Raw genomic sequence first — 18484 nt, forward strand, 5'->3', positions numbered from 1 at the left:
ACTCAGAACAGATGTGGGGGTAGTCACAGACTCAGAACAGATGTGGGGGTAGTCACAGACTCAGAACAGATGTGGGGGTAGTCACAGACTCAGAACAGATGTGGGGGTAGTCACAGACTCAGAACAGATGTGGGGGTAGTCACAGACTCAGAACAGATGTGGGGGTAGTCACAGACTCAGAACAGATGTGGGGGTAGTCACAGACTCAGAACAGATGTGGGGGTAGTCACAGACTCAGAACAGATGTGGGGGTAGTCACAGACTCAGAACAGATGTGGGGGTAGTCACAGACTCAGAACAGATGTGGGGGTAGTCACAGACTCAGAACAGATGTGGGGGTAGTCACAGACTCAGAACAGATGTGGGGGTAGTCACAGACACAGAGAACAGATGTGGGGGTAGTCACAGACTCAGAGAGAACAGATACGGGGGTAGTCACAGACTCAGAGAGAACAGATACGGGGGTAGTCACAGACTCAGAGAGAACAGATACGGGGGTAGTCACAGACTCAGAGAGAACAGATACGGGGGTAGTCACAGACTCAGAGAGAACAGATACGGGGGTAGTCACAGACACAGAGAGAACAGATGGGGGGGTAGTCACAGACACAGAGAGAACAGATGTGGGGGTAGTCACAGACACAGAGAGAACAGATGCGGGGGTAGTCACAGACTCAGAGAGAACAGATGTGGGGGTAGTCACAGACTCAGAGAGAACAGATGTGGGGGTAGTCACAGACACAGAGAGAACAGATGGGGGGGTAGTCACAGACTCAGAGAGAACAGATGTGGGGGTACTCACAGAATCGGTGAACCCAGATTGCTGATTGGCGTGCTCGAGTTGCTTTTGGAGCGGGATTCCACTGCTTGGAGTCATGAACCCTGTAGTGGAGAGACACATTGGGGTTAGATGAAGTGGAGAGACACATTGGGGTTAGATGAAGTGGAGAGACACATTGGGGTTAGATGAAGTGGAGAGACACATTGGGGTTAGATGAAGTGGAGAGACACATTGGGGTTAGATGAAGTGGAGACACACATTGGGGTTAGATGAAGTGGAGAGACACATTGGGGTTAGATGAAGTGGAGAGACACATTGGGGTTAGATGAAGTGGAGAGACACATTGGGGTTAGATGAAGTGGAGAGACACATTGGGGTTAGATGAAGTGGAGAGACACATTGGGGCTTAGATGAAGTGGAGAGACACATTGGGGCTTAGATGAAGTGGAGAGACACATTGGGGCTTAGATGAAGTGGAGAGACACATTGGGGTTAGATGCCGTGGAGAGACACATTGTGGTTAGATGCCGTGGAGAGACACATTGGGGTTAGATGCCGTGGAGAGACACATTGGGGTTAGATGAAGTGGAGACACACATTGGGGTTAGATGAAGTGGAGACACACATTGGGGTTAGATGAAGTGGAGACACACATTGGAGTTAGATGAAGCGGAGAGACACATTGGGGTTAGATGAAGTAGAAGGCGGCAGGGGGTATGGGAATAGGTGCATACATGGGAGAAGGTCCATACCTGCGTGAGCCCCTGTGTAATGGCTGTGCACGGTGTATCCCGGTTGCTGATGAGACAGATACTGCATGCTTGGGAAAGCGGAAGGACCTATAGAGCAGAGCAAAATGTATAGCCGAGAGAGAATAAACCACAATACCCAAACCCATAGACCATAGGAAACCGACCTCTGATTGGCTGGCTCCCGGTATAGTTCACAGGTCCGGCCTGGCCTGCCCCAAAGCTGTGTTGTGATTGGCTGACGGTATAAGGGCTGTGACCGGGCTGGCTGGATTGGTACTGCCCATGCTCGGCTGCCGTTGGGCTGAAGGACGGCTGTGATGTGTAATGACGGCCCTGAGGAGAGAGGTACCGGTGAATGAGGAGGAGAATGGATAGAGACAGACGCGACGTCAGTGTATGACTTACCGTTATAACCGGAGGGCCGAACATCTGCTTGGCCCGATCTGCCATTAGAGAGCTGTGTCGGGAATGTCCTCCGGGGCTCCCTGGAGTAAAGAGCAGAGAAATTCAGGATAATTTCTGACCAGAGCAGGGTCCTTATTACACAGCGAGAGACGGGTTTGGGGGTTTCCATCCCTGAGCAATATTAACAGGGTGCTGAGGAGTGAGAGCCGCTTACCTTGCATGTTAATGAGGTGGGTCCCCGTATGCATCACCATCCCCTGCTGGTAAGCGGCCGACGTCAGAGTGGTGAGGTCACTGAGAGGCAAAGACGGCATTACCGAGACGGCAAATAACGCCAACTCCTGCTATCCTAGGGTAATGCCCAGCGCCACACGCTGCTCCCCCTGTACTAACCAACCCACCCAGATCCCCTGCTTCCCCTCCCCTGTGCTAACCAACCCACCCAGATCCCCCTCCACGTCCCCTGTACTAACCAACCCACCCAAATCCCCTGCTCACCCCCCCCCACGTCCCCATGCTAACCAACCCACCCAGATCCCCTGCTCCCCCCCCACGTCCCCATGATAACCAACCCACCCAAATCCCCTGCTCCACCTCCCCTGTACTAACCAACCCACCCAAATCCCCTACTCCCCCCCATGTCCCCTGTGCTAACCAACCCACCCAAATACCCAGCTCCCCCTCCCCTGTACTAACCAACCCACCCAGATCCCCTGCTCCCCCTCCCCTGTACTAACCAACCCACCCAAATCCCCTCCATGCCCCCTGTACTAACCAACCCACCCAGATCCCCTGCTCCCCCTCCACATCCTCTGTACTAACCAACCCACCCAAATCCCCTACTCCCCCCCATGTCCCCTGTGCTAACCAACCCACCCAAATACCCAGCTCCCCCTCCCCTGTACTAACCAACCCACCCAGATCCCCTGCTCCCCCTCCCCTGTACTAACCAACCCACCCAAATCCCCTCCATGCCCCCTGTACTAACCAACGCACCCAGATCCCCTGCTCCCCCTCCACATCCTCTGTACTAACCAACCCACCCAGATCCCCCTCCACGTTCCCTGTACTAACCAACCAATCCAAATCCCCTGCTCCCCCCCCACGTCCCCATGCTAACCAACCCACCCAAATCCCCTGCTCCCCCTCCCCTGTACTAACCAACCCACCCAAATCCCTCCATGTCCCCTTTACTAACCAACCCACCCAGATCCCCTGCTCCCACCCCACGTCCTCTGTACTAACCAACCCACCCAAATCCCCTGCTGCCCCTCCCCTGTACTAACCAACCCACCCAAATCCCCTCCATGTCCCCTGTACTAACCAACTCACCCAGATCCCCTGCTCCCCCTCCCCTGTACTAACCAACCCACCCAGATACCCTGCTCCCACCCCACGTCCTCTGTAATAACCAACCCACCCAAATGCCCTGCTCCCCTTCCCCTGTACTAACCAACCCACCCAGATCCCCTGCTCCCCCTCATCTGTGCTAACCAATCCACCCAAATCCCTTCCACGTCCCCTGTACTAACCAACCCACCCAGATCCCCTGCTCCCACCCCACGTCCTCTGTACTAACCAACCCACCCACCCAAATCCCCTGCTCCCCCTCCCCTGTACTAACCAACCCACCCAAATCCCCTCCATGTCCCCTGTACTAACCAACCCACCCAGATCCCCTGCTCCCACCCCACGTCCTCTGTACTAACCAACCCACCCAAATCCCCTGCTCCCCTTCCCCTGTACTAACCAACTCACCCAGATCCCCTGCTCCCCCTCACCCGTACTAAACAACCCACCCAGATCCCCTGCTCCCCCTCCCCTGTACTAACCAACCCACCCAGATCCCCTGCTCCCACCCCACGTCCTCTGTACTAACCAACCCACCCAAATCCCCTGCTCCCCTTCCCCTGTACTAACCAACTCACCCAGATCCCCTGCTCCCCCTCCCCTGTACTAAACAACCCACCCAGATCCCCTGTTCCCCCTCCCCTGTACTAACCAACCCACCCAGATCCCCTGTTCCCCCTCCCCTGTACTAACCAACCCACCCAGATCCCCTGCTCCCCCTCATCTGTGCTAACCAATCCACCCAAATCCCCTCCACGTCCCCTGTACTAACCAACCCACCCAGATCCCTTGCTCCCACCCCACGTCCTCTGTACTAACCAACCCACCCAAATCCCCTGCTCCCCCTCCCCTGTACTAACCAACCCACCCAAAACCCCTCCATGTCCCCTGTACTAACCAACCCACCCAGAACCCCTGCTCCCACCCCACGTCCTCTGTACTAACCAACCCACCCAAATCCCCTGCTCCCCCTCCGCTGTACTAACCAACCCACCCAAATCCCCTGCTCCCCCTCCCCTGTACTAACCAACCCACCCAGATACCCTGCTCCCCCTCCCCTGTACTAACCAACCCACCCAGATCCCCTGCTCCCACCCCATGTCCTCTGTACTAACCAACCCACCCAAATCCCCTGCTCCCCCTCCCCTGTACTAACCAACCCACCCAAATCCCCTCCATGTCCGCTGTACTAATCAACCCACCCAAATCCCCTGCTCTCACCCCACGTCCTCTTTACTAACCAGCCCACCCAAATCCCCTGCTCCCCCTCACCCGTGCTAACCAACCCACCCACCCAAATCCCCTCCATGTCCCCTGTACTAACCAACCCACCCAGATCCCATGCTCCCCCTCCCCTGTACTAACCAACCCACCCAGATCCCATGCTCCCCCTCCCCTGTACTAACCAATCCACCCAAATCCCCTCCATGTCCCCTGTACTAACCAAACCACCCAAGATCCCCCTCCACGTCCCCTGTACTAACCAACCCAACCAAATCCCCTGCTCCCCCCCCCACGTCCCCATGCTAACCAACCCACCCACATCCCTTGCTCCCCCTCCCCTGTACTAACCAACCCACCCAAATCCCCTCCACGTCCTCTGTAGTAACCAACCCACCCAAATCCCCTGCTCCCCCCCACGTCCCCATGCTAACCAACCCACCCAAATCCCCTGGCTCCCCCCTCCCCTGCACTAACCAACCCACCCAAATCCCCTGCTCCCCCTCCCCTGTGCTAACCAACCCACCCACCAAAATCCCCTGCTCCCCCTCCACGTCTCCTGTACTAACCAACCCACCCAAATCCCCTGCACCCCCCTCCCCTGTACTAACCAACACACCCAAATCCCCTGCACCCCCTGCAGGTCCCCTGTACTAAGCAACCCACCGAAATCCCCTGCTCCGCTCCCATGTCCCCTCTACTAACCAACCCACCCAAATCCCCTGCTTCCCCTCCACGTCCCCTGTACTAACCAACCCACCCACATACCCTGCTCCCCCTCCCGTGCTAACCAACCCACCAACATCCCCTGCCCCCCCTCCACGTCTCCTGACTAACCAACCCACCCAAATCCCCTGCTGCACCCCCCCCACGTCCCCTATGCTAACCAGCCCACCCAAATCCCCTGCTCCCCTCCCTTGTACTAACCAACGCACCCAAATCCACTGCTCCCCCTCCAGGATTTGCTTCTCCTCCCACGTACGTCTCTTAGCCCATACTGTATAAGTATATCTGGCTGGCCTATTGTGGTTATCACCCTGCATTCACCCCATTGCTTTCTAAAAGCCGACAATGTGGACTTTGCCCATTTCCCTGCGCACTAGTCTTCCTCCCCCCCCCCCCCCCCCCGAGATCACCTCTGCTCCTTCCGGCGACGCTTTTCCTCCTCATGGAGAACCTTCTTTAGCTGTAGGAACAGCTGGTGCTTCTCTTCCTGCAACTTATTCAGCTTTTCCTGGAGTTTCATAATCTGCAGGAGACACAGCACTGATAAGAAGATGGTGACCCCGGGAGACCTGGCTGGGAGGTCACATAATCTGCAGGAGACACAGCACTGATAAAATGGTGACCCCGGGAGACCTGGCTGGGAGGCTCATAATCTGCAGGAGATACAGCACTGATAAAATGGTGACCCCGGGAGACCTGGCTGGGAGGCTCATAATCTGCAGGAGACACAGCACTGATAAGAAGATGGTGACCCCGGGAGACCTGGCTGGGAGGCTCATAATCTGCAGGAGACACAGCACTGATAAGAAGATGGTGACCCCCGGGAGACCTGGCTGGGAAGGCTCATAATCTGCAGGAGACACAGCACTGATAATATGGTGACCCCGGGAGACCTGGCTGGGAGGGCTCATAATCTGCAGGAGACACAGCACTGATAAGATGGTGACCCCGGGAGACCTGGCTGGGAGGCTCATAATCTGCAGGAGACACAGCACTGATAAGAAGATGGTGACCCCTGGAGACCTGGCTGGGAGGGCTCAATCTGCAGGAGACACAGCACTGATAAGAAGATGGTGACCCCGGGAGACCTGGCTGGGAGGCTCATAATCTGCAGGAGACACAGCACTGATAAGAAGATGGTGACCCCGGGAGACCTGGCTGGGAGGCTCATAATCTGCAGGAGACACAGCACTGATAAGAAGATGGTGACCCCGGGAGACCTGGCTGGGAGGGCTCATAATCTGCAGGAGACACAGCACTGATAAGATGGTGACCCCTGGAGACCTGGCTGGGAGGGCTCATAATCTGCAGGAGACACAGCACTGATAAGAAGATGGTGACCCCTGGAGACCTGGCTGGGAGGGCTCATAATCTGCAGGAGACACAGCACTGATAAGAAGATGGTGACCCCGGGAGACCTGGCTGGGAGGGCTCATAATCTGCAGGAGATACAGCACTGATAAGAAGATGGTGACCCCCGGGAGACCTGGCTGGGAGGGCTCATAATCTGCAGGAGATATGGTAAGAACTTACCTTTGTTATCTCTGTTTCTACGAAGTCCATAGGGTCCACAGGGTTGACCTTGGGGTATAGCTGGATCTGGATCCACGGGCACCACGCAGTTAAAGCTTTGCTGCTCCCAGGATGCACTTGGGTCCGTCCTCCTCTATACCCCGCCCCCGAGCCACAGGCACCTCAGTTGGTAAGCAGCCAAGGCCGGAGGAGGAGACTAAACAGAGAGAAGGAAGACTGGAACACACAAGAAACCATACTCACAGAAATGGGAGACGGAAAACCGGTGACCAGCCACACAGCCCATATGAAGCCAGGTGCGTCAGGGCGGGCGCCCTGTGGACCCTATGGACTTCGTAGAAACAGAGATAACAAAGGTAAGTTCTTACCATATCTCCTGTTTTCTACTTCAGGGTCCATAGGGGGTCCACAGGGTTGACCTTGGGGATGTCCCAAAGCAGTTCAACTAAGGGCGGGGACGCTCCTGTGCTGAAAGGAGCACCCGGCGCCCGAAGGATGCATCCTGAGAGGCGAAGGTGTCAAACGCATAGAACCTCAAAAACGTTTGAATTGAAGACCTAGTGGCCACCTTACAGAGCTGAACAGTGGAGGCGCCACGTCTAGCAGCCCAAGAGGGACCCACAGAACGAGTGGAATGAGCCTTAACAGAGGCTGGCACAGGTAAACCCTCCTGTGCATAAGCCTCACAAATAACTGAACGAAGCCAACGGGCTAACGTTTGCTTGTTGGCAGGCCAACCCCTCTTGTGAAAACCGAAGAGGACAAACAATGAATCAGACTTCCTAACCGAAGCAGTCCGGTCCACGTAGATTCTAAGTGCCCGGACTACATCTAAGGAAGCCTCACCAGCTGAAAGATCAGGTGACTTAAAAGCTGGCACGACAAGCTCCTGATTAATGTGGAACTTTAAGACCACTTTGGGTAAAAATTCAGGACGAGTGCGGAGCACCGCTCTGTCCTGGTGAAAAATCAAAAAAGGGGGGCGACAGGAAAGTGCCCCCAACTCGGACACCCTCCTGGCAGAAGCAATCGCCAGGAGAAAAACGGTCTTGAACGTCAGCCAGTTGAGGTCCACCGACTCAAGAGGCTCAAAAGTAGGACCCTGCAAGACCCGTAGCACCACCGCCAAGTCCCAAGGAGCCACAGGAGGCACGAAGGGATCCTGAGAACACCCTGGAAAAAGGTGTGAACATCCGGTAGTGTAGCAAGCCGGCGCTGAAACCACACGGACAAAGCAGACACATGAACCTTCAGAGAGGCCAGGCGTAAGCCGAGGTCCAAACCCGATTGAAGGAACTCCAAGATTCTGGAAACCCGGAACACCTGAGGGTCATAGTTTCTGGATTCACACCACTGAAAATAAGTGCGCCACACCCTGTGGTAAATCCGTGTGGAAGCAGGCTTGCGTGCCCTAAGCATGGTACCAATGACCGAACTGGAGAAACCCCTAGACCTCAAGACGGCTGTCTCAAGAGCCACGCCGTCAAAGACAGCCGACCCAGATCCGGGTAAAGGCAGGGCCCCTGAGACAACAGGTCCCGACGCTGAGGGAGAAGGTACAGAGCGTTGATGGAGAGGCACCTCAGATCGGCGTACCAAGGACGTCTGGGCCACGCCGGAGCTACCAGCACGAGCGTGCTGCCGTCCTGCTTGAATTTCCGCAGAACCCGAGGAAGTAGGGATATTGGAGGAAACAGATACGCCAGGTGAAACGTCCATTTCACCGACAGCGCGTCTACCAGACTGGCACCTGCGTCGCTTGTCCTTGACCCTTAAACGGGCAACTTGTGATTGTGACGGGAGGCCATCAAATCCAGCTCCGGCAGCCCCCATCTGTCCACGAGTAGCTGAAACACCTCTGGGTGAAGCGACCATTCCCCGGGATGCACGTCGTGACGGCTGAGGAAGTCCGCCTCCCAATTGCGGACTCTGGGAATGAAGACTGCCGAGATCGCTGGAATGTGACACTCCGCCCAAGCAAGAATGCGAGACACCTCCGACATCGCTGTCCGACTGAGAGTTCCTCCTTGGTGGTTGATATATGCCACCGTGGTGGCGTTGTCGGACTGCACCTGAACCGCACATCCATAAAGAACGGGACCGGACGACTGCAGGGCCCTATATACTGGCCGCAGTTCCAGAATGTTGATGGGAAGAAGAGCTTCTTCCGCAGACCAACGACCCTGAAGTGACAACGAGCCGGTCATTGCCCCCCAACCCCAAAGACTGGCATCCGTCGTGAGCAGGACCCAGTCCGGGATCCAAAAGGGGCGCCCCTCGACCAGATGAGCTGTCTGAAGCCACCAAGCCAAAGACTGCCGAACCTCCGGGGACAACACCAGTAACTGAGAGCGGATCCGGTGAGGTAACCCGTTCCATTCCGATAGAATCAGCCCCTGCAGGGGCCAGGAATGTAACTGGGCAAATTCCACCATGTCGAATGTCGACACCATGGAGCCCAGAACTCTCATAGCTGAATGGACCGACAGGCGGCAACTGCTCAGGCAACTGTGTATCCGCAGCTGCAGGGAGGAGACCTTCTCCGGGGTCAGGAAGATCCTTTGCTGACGAGAATCCAGCAGGGCTCCCAAATAAACCATCCGCTGTGATGGAATCAGGGAGGACTTTTTCCAATTTATCAGCCACCCGTGCGCTTGCAGGCAAGCGATCGTCAGGTGGAGATGTTGAAGCAGTACCTCCGGGGAGCTCGCCAGCAACAGGTGGTCGTCCAGATACGGCAGCAGTCGTACATTCTGGTTCCGAAGATGTGCGGCCATGACCGCCATAATCTTCGTGAACACCCTCGGTGCCGTGGAGAGACCAAAGGGTAGCGCCCGGAACTGATAGTGGTGTTGAAGGATAGCGAACCTCAGATACTGCTGGTGCGAAGGTGCTATGGGAACATGGAGGTAGGCGTCATGGATATCCAGGGACACCATGTAATCCCCAGGTTCCATCGCCAGAATGATGGAACGTAACGTTTCCATCCTGAACTTGGGAACTCTGAGGAATTTGTTCAGAGACTTCAAGTTGAGGATAGGGCGATGAGAACCATTGGGTTTCTGTACCAGAAACAGAGAAGAATAGTACCCGGTCCCTCGTTGTAATTGAGGAATGGGAACAATGACCCCTGCTTTCAGCAAGGACTCTATAGCTACCTGAATCTGTAAGGTCTTGGTCATATCCTGAGAGGGACTCGTGCAGAAAAACTGGCGGGGCGGTCTGTGCCGAAAAGACAGGGCGTACCCCTGGGAGACCACTTCTCGAACCCAGGCATCCGTGGTGGTATCGTGCCAGCACTGGGCAAACAGAAGAAGTCGGCCTCCCACTCTGGGGTCCCCCAGATGGAGGCCCGCCCCATCAGGCAGAGGGTTTATCCTCCTGCTTGGAAGAAGGGCGCCTGGCACTCCAGGCCTGCTTCTTGGGCTTAGAAGCGGCCTTGGTCGCCGACTGCCTCGGGAAGGACTGACCTTTTGCCTTGCCCTGAACCCGAAAGGACTGAAAGGCAGAGCTCTGTACCTTGGTAGGTGCAGAAGCCGAAGGGAGGAAGGCTGACTTAGACTTAGCCAGCGTATCCACAATTTTGTCCAAGTCTGGACCAAAAAGCAACTCCCCATTAAAAGGTAAGGCCTCCAGGCCCTTTTTGGAATCCGCGTCAGCTCTCGAAGACCTCAGCCACAAGGACCGACTCGCCGACACAGCTGCAGCCGACACCCGAGAGGTCAGCAGGTTTGCATCTAACGAAGCTTCCCCAATGTAGGAAGCCGCATCCCTCATTTGTCCTATCAACGCTCTCTGGATCTCCGGAGCATCTTCCGGAAAGGTATCCTCCAAAGCGTTGGCCCAGCTCTCGATGGCCTTAGCCACCCAAGAGATGGCCATGGACGGACGGGCCACCGCCCCCGAGAGAGAGTAGATGGACTTTAAACAAGTCTCCACTTTCCTGTCCGTGGGATCTTTCAGAAAGGAGATAGACGGCAAAGGCAGCGTAGCGCTTTTAATTAAGCGGGTAACGTGGGAATCCACCGCAGGCGGAGTTTCTCACTTCCTGCAATGAGCCTCAGGAAACGGATAGTTTGAAGCCAACCGTTTCTGCGGTTGGAATCTCTTGCTGGGCAACTGCCAGGCCTCTGCCATATGATCCGTTAACTGGTCAGACAGAGGAAAAAACCGTCGAAGTTACCTTGGCCTTTTTAAAGTTAGGGTACTTTGACCTGGGAGCCGGCGCATCCTCCTCAATATGAAGGATGGCCCGCACCGCCCTAACCAATGCCGGCACATTAATGGAGGACTTAGCCTCCACCTCCTGGGCCCCGGCATCGGAGTCAGAGTCTTCATGGATCTCCCCGTCATCCGAAGACACGTCCGTGTCCGTAAACTGAGCCGCCAGTGAATCCGGAACGGGTCGCTAGGACGCCCGTGGGGGCAAATCACTGTGCAACATAGATTGAAAGGCCGATGACGAAGCCGCCAGGCTCTGAACAGAGCTGAAGAGGATATCCACCCAGGGAGGGGGCACCGTTTGAGGATACCCCTGAAACGGCACCATAGACTGCTGCGGCACCGTGGGAGATTGCACAAATACAGGCAAATCCGCATAAGGACTCACAGTCTGAGACCCGGGAGGAGACTGCACCAGACGCGTCACACCTGGGGAACGGGGGATGGTAGGCTGGGGCAACGTCCTAGAAGGGGCCGCAGTCGGGACCGCAAGCCGGTCCGCGATCGACGCCAGCACTTGCGTAAACATCGACCACGGAGGATCCTGCGCCACCGGAGGTTTAGAGGGACCAGGCACCAGCTGGCACCGCCCGCACAGACCGTCCTGAGACAAATCCGCCCCGTCAACCCCTGCCGAACAGCGACGGCAGGAAAACAACACAGGAGCCTCGGAACGCTCATTCCCCTCATCAGACATGACACAAACTATTTGCAATAAACGTGTCTCACCGAAACGAGGTAAGGCGTATAACACCCACGCACTCCCAAGTATGCAACCCAAACAGCCCACAATATGGTACTGAGGAGCACACCGCAGTATGTGACGGACCTCACAAATACGTAGATCTATATAAGTGAGGTTACACAGAAAGAACACCCCTCCCCCACGCACCTGCGGGCCGTAGGAGAAGGAAAGGTATAGGTATAAGCTGACAGTAAGTAGAAATAAGCACAGACAGCAGCTCTAGCAATAGTCACATACCATGCAGAGAAGTTATACTCACTGCACCTTCAGCTACAATCACCCTCCCAGATTCAGTGTCTGGGAGGGCTATAGCGCTGCGAACACTGTCCTTTGCAGGGGGAGAGGTACACAGGGGGACTGGTCCACTGGATGCCGCCTGGGAGCTCTGCGTTGCTGCCTGGGAAGATGGGCGCCAAAGAGCACAGCCCAGCGACGCCAGCACGCTTGAGAGAAGGGCTGAGGGGAGGAGCCGCTCAAGCAGGGAAGGCTGCCTCCCCTGCTAGTAATGGAACCCCAGGGACGCCGTGTCCCTGCCGGCCTAACACCCTGGTGGTCCAGCGGACACGCGGGGTATTCCACAGAGGGGGAAGCCCGCCGCCGCTACTAGCGCTGCCGGTCTGTCCCCAGAGACCGGCGGCATGAAGACTGCATAACTTCCCCCGCGCGCAGTGCGAAGCGCTGCACGTGGCTTACCTGGCCCCTTGTGTCCGGCAGCAGTCTGTGGGAGGTCCCGGAGCCACGCTAGCACTGACTCCGGGGTCCCGCTGCGATCCCCGGATCAGTACTGGCGTCGCAGCGCCAGCGGGGCTGTAGGAGCGGCAGCGTGGACGCCCAGACGGACAATCTGATGCTGCCGCTCTGAAGAGTAAAACATAAAACAATAAAATCTTCTTCAAAAAGAAAGCTTAGGGGCTGCTTATGCAGCCCCACCGCGCCAGGGTGACCCGACTCCGGCCGGGCACCAACTAAAACTGAGGTGCCTGTGGCTCGGGGGCAGGGTATAGAGGAGGACAGACCCAAGTGCATCCTGGGAGCAGCAAAGCTTTAACTGCGTGGTGCCCGTGGATCCAGATCCAGCTATACCCCAAGGTCAACCCTGTGGACCCCCTATGGACCCTGAAGTAGAAAAGAAGATGGTGACCCCCTGGGAGACCTGGCTGGGAGGGCTCATAATCTGCAGGAGACAGCATTGATAAGAAGATGGTGAGCACAGGGAGACCTGGGTGGGAGGGCTCATAATCTGCAGGAGACACAACACTGATATGAAGATGGTGACCCCGGGAGACCTGGCTGGGAGGGCTCAATCTGCAGGAGACAGCATTGATAAGAAGATGGTGACCCCGGGAGACCTGGCTGGGAGGGCTCATAATCTGCAGGAGACACAGCACTGATAAGATTGTGACCCCGGGAGAACTGGCTGGGAGGTCACATAATCTGCAGGAGACACAGCACTGATAAGATGGTGACCCCGGGAGACCTGGCTGGGAGGTCACATAATCTGCAGGAGACACAGCACTGATAAAATGGTGACCCCGGGAGACCTGGCTGGGAGGGCTCATAATCTGCAGGAGACACAACACTGATAAAATGGTGACCCCGGGAGACCTGGCTGGGAGGTCACATAATCTGCAGGAGACACAGCACTGATAAGAAGATGGTGACCCCGGGAGACCTGGCTGGGAGGTCACATAATCTGCAGGAGACACAACACTGATAAGAAGATGGTGACCCCGGGATACCTGCAGGAGACACAGCACTGATAAGATGGTGACCCCGGGAGACCTAGCTGGGAGGGCTCATAATCTGCAGGAGACACAGCACTGATAAGAAGATGGTGACCCCGGGAGACCTGGCTGGGAGGGCTCATAATCTGCAGGAGACACAGCACTGATAAAATGGTGACCCTGGGAGACCTGGCTGGGAGGGCTCATAATCTGCAGGAGACACAGCACTGATAAAATGGTGACCCCGGGAGACCTGGCTGGGAGGGCTCATAATCTGCAGGAGACACAGCACTGATAACATGGTGACCCCCGGGAGACCTGGCTGGGAGGTCACATAATCTGCAGAAGACACAGCACTGATAAGATGGTGACCCTCGGGAGACCTGGCTGGGAGGGCTCATAATCTGCAGGAGACACAGCACTGATAAGAAGATGGTGACCCCGGGAGACCTGTCTGGGAGGCTCATAATCTGCAGGAGACACAGCACTGATAAAATGGTGATCCCGGGAGACCTGGCTGGGAGGGCTCATAATCTGCAGGAGACACAGCACTGATAAGATGGTGACCCCGGGAGACCTGGTTGGGAGGTCACATAATCTGCAGGAGACACAGCACTGATAACATGGTGACCCCGGGAGACCTGGCTGGGAGGGCTCATAATCTGCAGGAGACACAGCACTGATAAGAAGATGGTGACCCTGGGAGACCTGGCTGGGAGGGCTCATAATCTGCAGGAGACACAGCACTGATAAGAAGATGGTGACCCCGGGAGACCTGACTGGGAGGGCTCATAATCTGCAGGAGACACAGCACTGATAAGATGGTGATCCCGGGAGACCTGGCTGGGAGGCTCATAATCTGCAGGAGACACAGCACTGATAAGAAGATGGTGACCCCGGGAGACCTGGCTGGGAGGGCTCATAATCTGCAGGAGACACAGCACTGATAAGAAGATGGTGACCCCGGGAGACCTGGCTGGGAGGGCTCGGACTACTCAACTATATGTAGCTCCAAGACAGTGTGTAATAAAAGGTAGCGGGACGCCCGTCTCTATGCACTGTACGTCTCAACAGGGATGATGTTTCTTTCACACCACCAATATATGTCTGCAGACTGATATATGTGTCACCCTATCGATATTTATGTCACCACATGATATTTAATTAATAACCACAATATTTATGTCACCACACAGATGCTGAGCGCTCGGAAGCAAGTCAATGTTATCCCAGTGCGCATGCGCAAGACGGACCTGGCTCCATCGTGCGCATTCGAGAGACCAGGATAGCGACAGGCTAGCCCTCTCTATGGGTCTTGCTACAAAGGGGGCGTGCTGTCGATGGTGAGTGACAGCACGCTCCCTTTGGTGGGCGTACCGGGGGCGTGGCTGGCAAGACGGAGGCGTTCCCATGGGAACGCCTACCGTCTGGGGCCGGCCCCACTTACATCATCAGTGATGTCAGTGGGAGTGCTTTCGGCTCTGATAGAGCCAAAAGCACTCCAGGGCTTGCGGCACCGAGACCCTACCACAAGGGTCTCGTCGCAAGCCCGATGGTTGCGATGGTCTTGACCATCTTCCTGGCCGCTCGCTATAGCTGTGGGTGGTCTAAAAATGAAGAAGGACGGCCCTGATTCAAAGTGAGCGCTCTGTCAGAGCGTCCGGCTCTGAATCAGGGCCTCAGTGAGAGAGAGATCTTCATCTTCAACCTGCCCAGACTATACCTCAGAACCTGAGAATTGTGTGGACTGTGAGGATGATACAGCACATTTAGTAGTATTACTAGGTAAGAGTTTCTCACTTTGCAACAGTTTTTGAAGATTGCTCTGCCACCCTCAGCCTGCTCTCACACCATCACCTTACTCTCCTACCCTCACCTTACTCTGCCATCCTCACCTTACTCTGCCATCCTCACCTTACTCTCCTACCCTCAGCCTGCTCTGCCACCCTCACCTTACTCTCCTACCCTCAGCCTGCTCTACCACCCTCAGCCTGCTCTCACATCCTCACCTTACTCTCCCACCCTCACCTTACTCTCCCACCCTCACCTTACTCTCCCACCCTCACCTTACTCTCCCACCCTCACCTTACTCTCCCACCCTCACCTTACTCTCCCACCCTCACCTTACTCTCCCACCCTCACCTTACTCTCCCACCCTCACCTTACTCTCCCACCCTCACCTTACTCTCCCACCCTCACCTTACTCTCCCACCCTCACCTTACTCTCCCACCCTCACCTAACTCTCCCACCCTCACCTAACTCTCCCACCCTCACCTAACTCTCCCACCCTCACCTAACTCTCCCACCCTCACCTAACTCTCCCACCCTCACATAACTCTCCCACCCTCACATAACTCTCCTACCCTCAGCCTGCTCTGCCACCCTCACCTTACTCTCCTACCCTCAGCCTGCTCTACCACCCTCACCTTACTCTCCTACCCTCAGCCTGCTCTACCACCCTCACCTTACTCTCCTACACTCACCTTACTCTCCTACACTCAGCCTGCTCTGCCACCCTCACCTTACTCTCCTACCCTCAGCCTACTCTTCCACCCTCACCTTACTCTCCTACCCTCAGCCTGCTCTGCCACCCTCACCTTACTCTCCTACCCTCAGCCTGCTCTGCAACCCTCACCTTACTCTCCTACCCTCAGCCTGCTCTGCCACACCCACCTTACTCTCCTACCCTCACCCTGCTCTGCCACCCTCACCTTACTCTCCTACCCTCAGCCTGCTCTGCCACCCTCACCTTACTCTGCCACCCTCACCCTACTCTGCCACCCCCACCTTACTCTCCTACCCTCAGCCTGCTCTACCACCATCACCTAACTCTCTTACCCTCATCTTACTCTGCCACCCTCACCTTACTCTCTCATCCTCACCTTACTCTCCCACCCTCACCTTACTCTCCCACCCTCAGCCTGCTCTGTCACCCTCACTTACTCTCCTACCCTCAGCCTGCTCTCACATCCTCACCTTACTCTCCTACCCTCAGCCTACTCTACCACCCTCACCTTACTCTCCTACCCTCAGCCTGCTCTGCCACCCTCACCTTACTCTCCTACCCTCAGGCTGCTCTGCCACCCTCACCTTACTCTCCTACCCTCAAGCTGCTCTGCCACCCTCACCTTACTCTCCTACCCTCAGGCTGCTCTGCCACCCTCACCTTACTCTCCTACCCTCACCTTACTCTCCCAGCCTCAGGCTGCTCTGCCACCCTCACATAACTCTCCCACCCTCACAACTCTCCCACCCTCACATAACTCTCCCACCCTCACATAACTCTCCCACCCTCACATAACTCTCCAACCCTCACATAACTCTCCAACCCTCAGCCTGCTCTGCCACCCTCACCTTACTCTCCTACCCTCAGCCTGCTCTACCACCCTCACCTTACTCTCCTACACTCACCTTACTCTCCTACACTCACCTTACTCTCCTACACTCACCTTACTCTCCTACACTCACCTTACTCTCCTACACTCACCTTACTCTCCTACACTCAGCCTGCTCTGCCACCCTCACCTTACTCTCCTACCCTCAGCCTACTCTTCCAACCTCACCTTACTCTCCTACAATCAGATTGCTCTGCCACCCCCACCTTACTCTCCTACCCTCACCCTGCACTGCCACCCTCACCTTACTCTCCTGCCCTCAGACTTCTCTGCCACCCTCACCTTACTCTCCTACAATCAGCCTGCTCTGCCACCCTCACCTTACTCTCCTACCCTCAGCCTGCTCTGCAACCCTCACCTTACTCTCCTACCCTCAGCCTGCTCTGCCACACCCACCTTACTCTCCTACCCTCACCCTGCTCTGCCACCCTCACCTTACTCTCCTACCCTCAGCCTGCTCTGCCACCCTCACCTTACTCTGCCACCCTCACCCTACTCTGCCACCCCCACCTTACTCTCCTACCCCTCAGCCTGCTCTAAAACCATCACCTAACTCTCTTACCCTCATCTTACTCTGCCACCCTCACCTTACTCTCCCACCCTCACCTTACTCTCCCACCCTCACCTTACTCTCCCACCCTCAGCCTGCTCTGTCACCCTCACTTACTCTCCTACCCTCAGCCTGCTCTCACATCCTCACCTTACTCTCCTACCCTCAGCCTACTCTACCACCCTCACCTTACTCTCCTACCCTCAGCCTGCTCTGCCACCCTCACCTTACTCTCCTACCCTCAGGCTGCTCTGCCACCCTCACCTTACTCTCCTACCCTCAAGCTGCTCTGCCACCCTCACCTTACTCTCCTACCCTCAGGCTGCTCTGCCACCCTCACCTTACTCTCCTACCCTCACCTTACTCTCCCAGCCTCAGGCTGCTCTGCCACCCTCACCTTACTCTCCTACCCTCACCATACTCTCCCACCCTCACCATACTCTCCCACCCTCACCATACTCTCCCACCCTCACCACCCTCAGGCTGCTCTGCCACCCTCACCTTACTCTCCCATCCTCACCTTACACTACCACCCTCACCTTACTCTCCCACCCTCAGCCTGCTCTCACATCCTCACCTTACTCTCCCACCCTCACCTTACTCTCACATCCTCACCTTACTCTCCCACCCTCACCTTACTCTCCCACCCTCACCTTACTCTCCCACCCTCACCTTACTCTCCCACCCTCACCTTACTCTCCCACCCTCACCTTACTCTCACATCCTCACCTTACTCTCACATCCTCACCTTACTCTCACATCCTCACCTTACTCTCCCACCCTCAGGCTGCTCTGCCACCCTCACCTTACTGTCCAACCCGCAGCTTGCTCTGCCACCCTCACCTTACTCTCCTACCCTCAGCCTGCTCTCACATCCTCAACTTACTGTCCTACCCTCAGCCTGCTCTACCACCCTCACCTTACTCTCCTACCCTCAGCCTGCTCTACCACCATCACCTAACTCTCCTACCCTCATCTTACTCTATCACCCTCAACTTACTCTCCCATCCTCACCTTACTCTCGCACCCTCAGCCTGCTCTCACATCCTCACATTACTCTCCTACCCTCACCTTACTCTC

The 18484-nt window shown here is 56.1% G+C and overlaps 1 protein-coding gene across 1 annotated transcript; it reads right to left on the minus strand.

Moving 5' to 3' along the window:
• Nucleotides 1-406: 406 nt before the first annotated feature.
• LOC148431265 (G protein pathway suppressor 2-like) lies at nucleotides 407-5756 on the minus strand (the record flags this gene model as incomplete). The annotated part of the gene is made up of 6 exons (XM_088466140.1): nucleotides 5646-5756; nucleotides 2153-2232; nucleotides 1939-2018; nucleotides 1698-1866; nucleotides 1534-1620; nucleotides 407-882 (listed from the first exon to the last, which is right to left on the minus strand). Coding segments are annotated over exons 1-6 (1002 nt in total), but the record flags the coding sequence as incomplete, so codon positions are not given.
• Nucleotides 5757-18484: the final 12728 nt, after the last annotated feature.

The sequence above is a fragment of the Taudactylus pleione genome, unplaced genomic scaffold (genome assembly GCF_031769625.1).
Source record: "Taudactylus pleione unplaced genomic scaffold, aTauple2 ptg002546l, whole genome shotgun sequence".
In the NCBI taxonomy this organism is placed as follows: domain Eukaryota; kingdom Metazoa; phylum Chordata; class Amphibia; order Anura; family Myobatrachidae; genus Taudactylus; species Taudactylus pleione.